The sequence below is a fragment of the Acinonyx jubatus genome, chromosome X, assembly GCF_027475565.1.
Source record: "Acinonyx jubatus isolate Ajub_Pintada_27869175 chromosome X, VMU_Ajub_asm_v1.0, whole genome shotgun sequence".
Lineage (NCBI taxonomy): Eukaryota > Metazoa > Chordata > Mammalia > Carnivora > Felidae > Acinonyx > Acinonyx jubatus.
The window spans coordinates 36,181,992-36,191,563 of record NC_069389.1 but is presented as its reverse complement, the minus strand read 5'-3'; the positions used below and the strand labels follow the sequence as shown (position 1 = coordinate 36,191,563).

Sequence of the window (9,572 nt, the reverse complement as noted above, 5' to 3'; positions counted from 1 at the left end):
CGGCCAGGGTTCGAGGCTCTCGCCGCAGAGAGCCAAGAACGTGCGTTCGGTCGTGGACCTTTTGTCCCTGGTTCCCTTCCGCTGCTCGGTCGCGGAGGGGACGACCCCACCGACCCCCGCCTAAGCAGCTGCCGCCCGCGCGCCCCTCGGGCCGACCCCCCGCCCCTTCTAGATCCCCGACGCCCGCCCGTTCGCCGTGACGTGACCCGTGGCGCGCGCATGCGCCGCTCAGCCCCGTTCCCGGTCCCTCGGCCACCGCCTCCCGACGGGCTGGAGTGGGCGGGGCCTGTGGTTCTGGAAGCCGCGCGGCCGTAGGGGGAGGAGGGCGTGTGTGCGCGAGGCGGGTGCGCGGGGCTCGCGAGCTGGTCGGCGGCTGGGGCGGAGGAGGAGGAGCTGAAGGCGGTGGCCGGGGCTCCCGCCCGCACAGACAGCCAGTCCCGCGAAGCCCCCTCCCACTCTCAGGCGGGCGGCGGCGGCGGCGGGAGGAGGAGAAGGAGGAGGGAGCGTCTCTGCCGCCGCCTCCTGGTCCCCAGCGCCGATCTGCCGCCGCCACCTCCCTCCGCGGCGATCCTCCCTCCATGGTCCTGCCGCGGCCCCCCCTGTAGCCCGAGCTGCCCCGCGCCTCGCCGGAGCCAGCCTCGGCAGAGGGAGCGGTCGCGGCCTCGCGGCCCGCGCGGGCTGACGGGCGGAGAGCGCGGCGCCGCGCGGTCCCCGAGGAGCCACACGCCGGGCAGCGCGGCCCGAGCAGCGCGAGGAGCAGCGGGCGGGCGGGCGGCGCCGGGCCCGGGCCGCCCTCGCTCCCGCGCCCCGGCCCCGCCGCCCGCGCCGGGGCGGTCGCCCGCAGAGGAAGGCGCCGCAGTCTCCGGGCCTCGCAGCCCCACTCGAGCGTCCTCAGCACCGAGGGCTCGCGGGTCCTGAGGGGAGGAGAGCCAGGGGCCGGGCACTGAGCTCTTTGGCGCCCCCACCCCCGTTTTCGGAGCCCTCCACGCTGCGGCCGCTGTCCCCTCCGGACCATGGCCGACGACGACGTGCTGTTCGAGGATGTGTACGAGCTGTGCGAGGTGATCGGCAAGTGAGTCGCTACGCGAGGGAGCGGGAGTGTGGAAAAATGCATTTCAGTGATGCCCGGGTCCTCCCGCACCGGCACCCGCTCCGGGCCTGCCCCCTGCCCTCCTCCCCTCCGCCTCCCTCGTCCTCCTCACCCGGGCGTATTTATAGACGTGTACCTGGACCTCCTGCCGGGCGGGGGTCCCGGGGGTTCTCAGCCAGCCGTGGAAGTCACCGAGCCGAGGTCGGCCACCCCACGAGGCGTGCGGCCGGCCGAAATCCGCTGTCTGCGTTTTATCTGACGGTTGCACAGGGACGTGGCAGCCCCGATTTTATAGTTGCTTCCTGGGAACAGTTGGGGTTATTGTTACCTTGCGTGTACCACAGACCATTAAGGAAAAGAGCAGCTTGCATTTCCTCTGCTTGCATGGACCGATAGAGAGAGAACGTCCAGGGTTTTTAATTGTGGGGTGTGTGTCTATTGTGCAGGATATTAGATAGATGTCTTTGTGTTCACCCCATGCCCGGATTGGACGGGGTCATTTTCAGACGGGGTGCGTTCAGTTTCAGCAAATTCCTTACCCGGTGTAGGCCAGCGTGGAAAGAGTTGGGGGTATCCGAATTTTTAATGCCTCGTTATGCAATGACTGTTAAATCAGTGTTCGAGGCTTCCCTCGACTGTTGTTGGGATGGTGGTGGTTCGTGTGGCAGAGCCGTCTGCTTTGAGTCACCGGGCTGGTCTAGAATATAGAACTGACAGTCCAAATGCTCATCCTTTCATCAGTGTTGTATAATTACACTAGGGAAAAGCAGGGAATCAGATTAATCACAGTGCTGATTGAGAATTAAATCTGCAGTTCCTCATCTAATTGTCCATTCCTTAAATCTGTTTTGAATAGTTTCCTTTTCATTCTTGTCAAACAGTGTTCCAAGTGCACAATCCTGCTAATTTGTTTGTGAGGCAAAGGCTGGCGATCTGAAGTTGATTTCCTAGTTCAGCGTGTATTCTGTACCTTTAGAAGTTGAGATCAGATTTAAGAGCAATTTTTGCTCCTTTATGAAGGATTGCTGGGTAGCTACCGTTGAAATATTTTACCTCTTTTTGGAAGCGGTGCTTTATTGTCTATTTTAAGGTCCGCAGTTGGGAAATGAAACCAAGACCTTAGAGCAGTTTACTGTATCCCTTTTAAATTGTCTGCAGTACTGGATTTCAATTTGTTTAAGTGCTGATAACTCATTTTTTTTTCTTCTATGTTGAGGTATTACAGTGTTGCCTCACATGGTGAAATTATGGGTAGAGCTGGCTACACACTTTCCTCAGACCCAATTGGTACAAGGACATGTTACTCCTTGCCCCTATTGTTACATGACCAGCCTGTCTACTAGAAGAAGGATATCCAAATGCGCCCTGGTAAAGTGTTTGTGGAAGTGCTCGAGAGCAGCGCTGTCCAAAAGATATATAATGCAAGGCACATATGTAATTTTATAGACAAAAATTTTACATATGTAAATTTTGCAATAGCCGCATTAAAAAAATTAAAAGCAAATAGGTGCAGTCGGTTTTAATAAAATATTTTATTTAAGCCAGTAGACCCAAAACTGTTAGCACTTCAACACGTATTCAGTGTAGAAATTATTTATGAGATATTTTACATCCTTTCTTTCTTTTGTGCTCAGTCTTTGGAATCCAGTGTGTGTTTTACACTAACAACACATCTCAGCTCTGACACTAAGCTAAATTTTCATCGGAAATGCTTGATCTGTATTAGATTTCATGACATTTGCATTTGCAAAAGTAGATTCACACACCCAAGTTTTCTCAAACATATCTAAAAGTTTTCTAATAACCTAATCGATATCTCTTTCTAAATTTAAATTGTAATTAATTAAAATTAAATAAAATTCAAAATTCAGTTTCTCAGTTGGACTAGCTACATTTCAGGTGCTCCATAGGCGTATGTGGATAGCACCGTTCCGTAGAGACAAATACGTTAAAAAAAAAAAAAATCTCCTTGGTTGCTTCATTCTTAGCACCCAGGTGAGGTAAATTAGGTGTTTCCCAAAAGCTCCCAAACGACTGTGTGGGTGAGTGATATTTGTTGTGTCTTAGTTACATTTGCTTTAAATGAGCCAGCAAAGTCATAATTGGAATATGTGAAATTAAAATGTTAATTATATTGTGATGACGGAATGTAACCGTCATTGGATCAATGTTAGTAACCAGTTCTGATTCCTTAAGGTCTGGAAGACTGATGATGTGATCTCTTTAGGTATCAAAAAGAAGTGGTCAGCATCACATTAGCACAATCAGTATTCTGCTGGCTTATAACTGATAGAATGTTTTCAGGAAACACCTCTGGTAGAACTAAATTCATCTTTTCTGTTGCTTCAGAACTGCATAAGGAGGGAGAGCAAGCTAATTCTGAGGTGATAGGCACGCTGTGGCTACCTTAACGATTGTGAACGTGAAATCTCATTCATAGCCTACAAAATCGGACTTGGTCAGTGCCATTTATAATATGCCATTTCGTGAAATAATGAATTCAAGGTAGCCTTCATGGTAAAGATTGTAATGATAATGTTCCTCACCCTGTGTAAAGGTTGAAGGTTTCTCCGGTAAATTGTCTCAGCATATATTGATCTGGAAATTGAAATTCACTTGAGATTTTCTTGCAGGGACCTTGACAGCATACATTTTAACTTAGAATTTGTTCAACTCCAGATTTACACAGAAAGGTCTTGAAGCTGTTCACTTGTAGTGGAAGCCTTTTTGTTGATTTCTATCCAGGTTCTCTAGAATTGTGATTTTCTTTTATCCCAAATTAGTATCACGAATTGTTTTTGACCTTAGGTCTTAATAGGTTTAAATTTCCATCGAGATACTTTAAAATGGATTTCAATTTTCAAGATCAGTTGAGCACCCACTCACTCCCCTACCTCACTTCTTATCCACTCACTCACTCATCCACTGTCTTGGAGGGAATCATGTGCCTGATTCATTATGAATATTGGGAGGATGGCATATCGTTTTTTAAAAAATTAAACTCTATCCCCTTGTGTTTCTTGTTTTTGAAAGTCTTACAAAAGCTCCTTCGAATGCCTATTGTTTCCATAACATTTTCCTGTGTAACATCTTTCAAGTGACTAAAACAAATCGCATCACCAATGATGGGACCTTATCATAGCCCCAAAACTTCTTGTCTTAGTAAGATATAGCAATTAGTGGAAAAGAAAGGTTTTTATGCAAATGCAGGAAGTTGGCTAATTTTTATGTCATGATTATTCACTGCATCTTTTGCAAATGTAGAGTTTTAGAGATAAGTGTACAATCAGTAATATTCCGTGAAGGAAATTTTAAGAAGATTCATCCAGATTAAAACACAGAAATACCTACCTTCATGGTACAGCAGTTTCTGTGAAAGAGAATAGCAAAATGCACACCGTTTTCACCTTGTGGAGGGTGAATATTTACCCTCATTTTTAGGGTTCTTAGTAACCTGTAACTTCTGACTTTCCTGCTTCGGTAGGACACATACTAAAATTGAAATGATGCGGCGTGACCCCCTGCTCAGGGATTACATGGAAGTTTGTGAAGCATGCTGAATTTGCTTGTACCTTGAGAACACTTATCATATTTAATTACAGTTTCTTATTTATGAGTCTCTCTACCTAGTTAACAAGGAACTTCTTGAGGGCAGGGAACATATATATCTTTCTCCATTACTTAACACAGTGCCTGCAATGTAACAGTTGCTCATTGACTGTGGAATGAGTTGAGTAGTTTTAATAAAATCTCATTAAAAGGCAAAAAGCATGTTTATCAACCTCAGAGCAATTATTGTCCCAAAAGGCTGTATTCGTTTAAAGCAGTGGATCTCCACCTGGCTGTATATTAGAATCACCAGGGGAGCTTTTAAAAAAGATCAATGCCAGGGCCCTGTGTCAGAGCAATAAAATCAGAATCTCTGGGGGTGGGTGCTGGACATTGGTATTTTTTGGGAGCTCTCTAAGTGATTCTGATATGCAGTTACGATTGAGTCATTGGTTTAAAACTTAGGTTATGTATGTAATATTTTGGGACTGGCTTTTCAGAGGCTTACAGTTTTTGAAAAGTAGAATGTTTTTTGGGGAGGTATTGAAGCCAAGAGACCCAAATACGAGTTTTATCTTCTCTATGCTGTGTTTCTGAGCCTTGTTGTGTAAGAATTTTGTTTCAGCCTGTGTTTGGCTTTGATTTCTTGGGTCTTTTAAGATTCGCATTGATTTATGATGCTCATCTGTGTAATGCTAACACAGTGACTGATGTTTGGAACAACCCGGAATGGGGATTGCTTCAATAGCAGTTGATGATGGCTGTCCACTAGAGTGACTTAATTTAATATTAAGAGATTTATCAGTTTAGTACAGATTGTGTTTGCACATATACTCTATTAAAAGAGTATGGTTATGTTGCTTATATAGTTTAAATTCCATACTTGACATCCCAGTAACACTGTTTACCAGAGAATTGAGTTAAATGCAGCCTTTATGTAAATGCTGGGTTAATAATTTGTAAGGTATATAATTTAACACGAAGAAAAACTCAGCTTTACTATTTTTACTAATTACTATGGCTTTCGCATATATTGATTGGCCCACTGATAATGGTTTCCAGTACCCACAAAGGGGAACATTACATTATGTTGGAACATCTTTCTGGGAAATTTTATCTAGTCATTATAGGCAAATTAGTTTTTAATGTTTGGGAAAGTGTGAGCCTGAAGAAACCAGGAATTTTCCAGAAATGAGTAGATGTTTCATGAAAGAAGGGGTTGATCCGAGTGACAATCACATGAGGTATAAGAAACACAGTCGCCAGCTAGCCTGCTGGTGGCCCAGAAAGAGTCAAGCCAAGGGGGTTTAACCGGAGTTCCATAGAAGAAAAACCTGTTAAACACGGTGGTGGATTCCTGCACATGGCAGACCTTTTTGGGAGTAGGTAAGCAGTGTTGATTTCTGATGATGGAGTTTGCTTCTGGGACCATTTTAGAGGGAACTGAGCTACTCATTGGCTTTTCTGTGTGTGAACAACTTTCTCAGAGTCTCCTCATGTCCACTTTTTACAGACTGTCTTAGGACTTGGAGTTTCTGAAGTGTCACTTGCACATTGTCTGTATAAATACTTCCTGTGTCTCCCTTACCTTCCACGACTCTGACATGCTTCTGTGTCCTTGACATGCACAGCTCACTCCTCCCTCCATTTTCACCTTGGATCTGCAACGGTTTCACCGGACAAACTGTCTCTCTAATGTGCCCTTAAATTGTGTTCCTGGATATTTCTTTTAAATTGAAAATTCTTTTACCATCTCCAGTTGTAGCTCTGACCAATAAATAAAAGAAGCAAGTATACCTTACTTTCTGAGATTGTTCTTGAGTTACTGCATTTTTGCAAATGTTTTCACATTTTAAATTTGCCAGAAGCACCGTTTAAAAGAACTTTGACATAAGCTTGTTTCAAAGTAAAAACAAAAAAAATTTTTTATACCCCTCATGCTTACTTCATGGGGGGTATTGACATTTATTTCTTCTAATGTTAGGCATTTTACATATATTATCTCCTCTGATTATACCTGTTTTACAGAAAACACTGAGATTCAGAGAGGGGTAACTTGCCCCAGATCACATGCAATTCCAACTGGTTCTAAAGTCCATTCATTTCATGTGGCATTCTGCTGCTGATTCCAGTTGTGAAAAATGCTGCATTGGGTTTCTTTCAAGGAAGGCCCAGGCCTTCATTTTCAGACTTTATTTATGGCAGATTTTAAACATTTATTTTATTTTTTAAAGTTTATTTATTTTTAGAGAGAGAGGGAGGGAGGGAGGGGTGGAGAGAAAGGGAAGACAGAGAATCCCAAGCAGGCTCCACACTGTCAGCACAGAGCCTAATGCGGGGTTCAAACTCACAAACCCTGAGATCGTGACGTGAGCCAAAATCAAGAGTTGGATGCTCAACCGACAGAGCCACCCAGGCACTCCTATTTATGGCAAATTTTAATCGTTCAACTTTCTAGTTATATTTCTTATCTCTTTATTAGAGGTTCTATACTGCCATTCATTGTTTTATCTATTTTTACTTTTTGTCTTTCTCTTTAACGCAATATTGGTGTTTGTCACCAAACTGATAAGTGTACACATTCTTTAGAAATGGAAATATAGAATCTTGCCCATCCATCCAAAATATAATTTTTTTTGGAACTTCCTGTACCCCTTTTACTCTTCCAAGTTTTTCCTTTCAATTGCCTTGCGCCAACAACCAGAATAGTTGGTTATGTCCTCCTCTGACTTGCCACACCAGAAGTAATGAGGTTTCAGAGATAGGTGTTTGTTGGGAGTGAGGGTGGGGTGGTTACCACGGGGTGGTTACCACGGGGTGGTTATTCCTCTATCCTGTGCTAAAAATCCTGAGATCAGTTCTCACCTACTCTGAAAAATATATACTGAACCGCAGCTGCTGGGTTGTCAGTGTCTAGTCAAGTGACTGAGTTACCGCTGCACAGCAGGTACCTGACCCCGGCCAACAAGCTGAGGGGGTGTGCAGCTTGGGCATTTTTGGTTTTATGTTTTAGTTGCAACTGACAGTGCAGATTCTAAAACCACCACCTATGGCTCTGAATTCATGCTACAGGGTTCAAGGTGCTAGGACCTGCTCTCTTTCCTTTCTCTCCAGGGGCCACCCAGTGTCTTGGTATCTGCTCTTTCAACTGAGTAAAATGTAATTACCCTGATGGCCATTATGATATTATGGTATGATTGGTCATAGAGCCCCAAGTCAATACAGGGAGAATCTCTCTGTCTTTCTATACCAGGAGGATTTAGTGTACGAAGCCAGTTTGACTTAAATGGAAGTTAATATGTATTTGCAATGTTGAGATGTAATAATTTTCTATTACTTTCTCTTTATAAAGTAACTAGTCTTATAAAATAAATTATAAAATTAATTTTAAAATATAGACTGTACAAAGGTAAATAAGCCTCTCTCCATCCACTCTCCCACCATCCATAGCCCCATTCTCCAGAGGTAACCATTTTCCAGTTCTTGTACATCTTTCTGGAAGGTTTTGTTTAAAAAACTGAATCGGATGGGGCACCTGGGTGGCTCAGTCAGTTAATCTTGCAACTCTTTGGTTTCAGCTCAGATCATGATTTCACAGTTTGTGAGTTCAAGCCGTGCATTGGTGTGGGGCCTCCTTAGGATTCTCTCTCTCCTTCTCTCTCTGCCCCTCCCCTGCTCTCTCTTGCTCTCACTCTCTCTCAAAATAAATAAATAAACTTAAAAAAAACCTGAATGGGATCATATTTGCACACTATGCTGAAATACTAATTTTCCATAGAAAAATACTGTCTCTGCTGACCTTTCCGTATCCATCTATGTCTCTGTCGAACTCTGTCTCCTCTTAAACTGCTGCCCCGTATTCCATGGTATGGATTGGTACTGTAGCTTTGAGTTGAGTGCAAGCCATTTCTAAGTAGACATTGCTGGAAATGCTGGCCTGGAGTTTGGTTGAGAGGTCTGGAATGTGAAGGTGTGGGAAGTAAAACTGAGTGAATGAGTTCTTCACAGGTAACTGAACTAGGGAGCTGTGGGTTGCTCTAAAACTCACAGAGCTACAAGAGTCAGGATAGCTGGACATCACAGAAGTTTTAAAGTGGGGAGGATCAATAATGTAAAATGCCAACACTGTGGTGGAAGATTAAAAAGAAGGCTTGTTTATAACACGATTTAAAGCATTTATCAAAATGAATATAATGTTCAATATCAATTCATGGTGTAACTGGAAAGCAAGGTCTGGCCTCATTTCTGTGCATGTTGGTAATATAGTATTTCTCTGTGAATCTATCTCTACGCCAATGTATTTAGGGTAAAAAGAAGAAGGAACAGGTTTCTTTTTCATTATAATTGTGTGTTGCAGATTTTAATGGCTGGCTTTAAGGTAAAACCATTTGGTTTTCCTAAGATTAGGTACTTTTCTTTCCTCTGCTTGGTGCATAACTGTCAATTAAATGGAAGCCTTTAATGAAATGATATGGTAAATTTTAGATACTTTAAATTTACTTTAAGTTCTTAACAGTAGTCAAACCATTCTTATTTTCTTAAATCCCTTCCCCACAGGAACTGCATGTATCCTTCCTTGTCTCAAGGTTTTGGGTCCCCACTGAATGAGTGTAGTAGTCTCCTCTTCTTTCACATCCCTCCCCCGGCCCCTCCCCAACTACATTTGTTCATTGGCTTTTCTTTTAGTTGTCCACATCCATTCACAGTAAGAAATGATTCCTTTATTGTACTTAAGCCCATTTTTTTCTATGAAAATGCACATTATTTCATTGTAGCATTCCAGTCTTTTTTATTTCTTTTAACACACTTTTTTTTTTTTTGCTTTGTTGCCACTGTTTTGAATATTTGAATCATTTACAGTTTGGAATGATGATTGTGTTCTCTGTGTAGTTTAATAATATCCAAACTATACTATGTTGAGTCTGTATTTCAG

The 9,572-nt window shown here is 43.6% G+C and overlaps 1 protein-coding gene across 13 annotated transcripts in view; it reads left to right on the top strand.

Annotated features, from left to right (window-relative positions):
- The first annotated feature begins 327 nt into the window (after positions 1-327).
- Positions 328-9,572, top strand: part of CASK (calcium/calmodulin dependent serine protein kinase) — a 354,148-nt gene continuing 344,903 nt past the window's right edge. For 5 of the 13 annotated variants that reach the window (XM_027053936.2, XM_027053933.2, XM_053202254.1 and 2 more), the window contains exon 1: positions 329-1,072. In XM_027053936.2, the coding sequence (XP_026909737.1) occupies positions 1,014-1,072 (59 nt within the window). In that variant the 5' untranslated portion in view covers positions 329-1,013. Of the gene's footprint in view, positions 1,073-9,572 lie in introns of all 13 variants that reach the window. The other 8 variants (XM_027053938.2, XM_027053932.2, XM_053202251.1 and 5 more) reach the window with 4 other exon arrangements.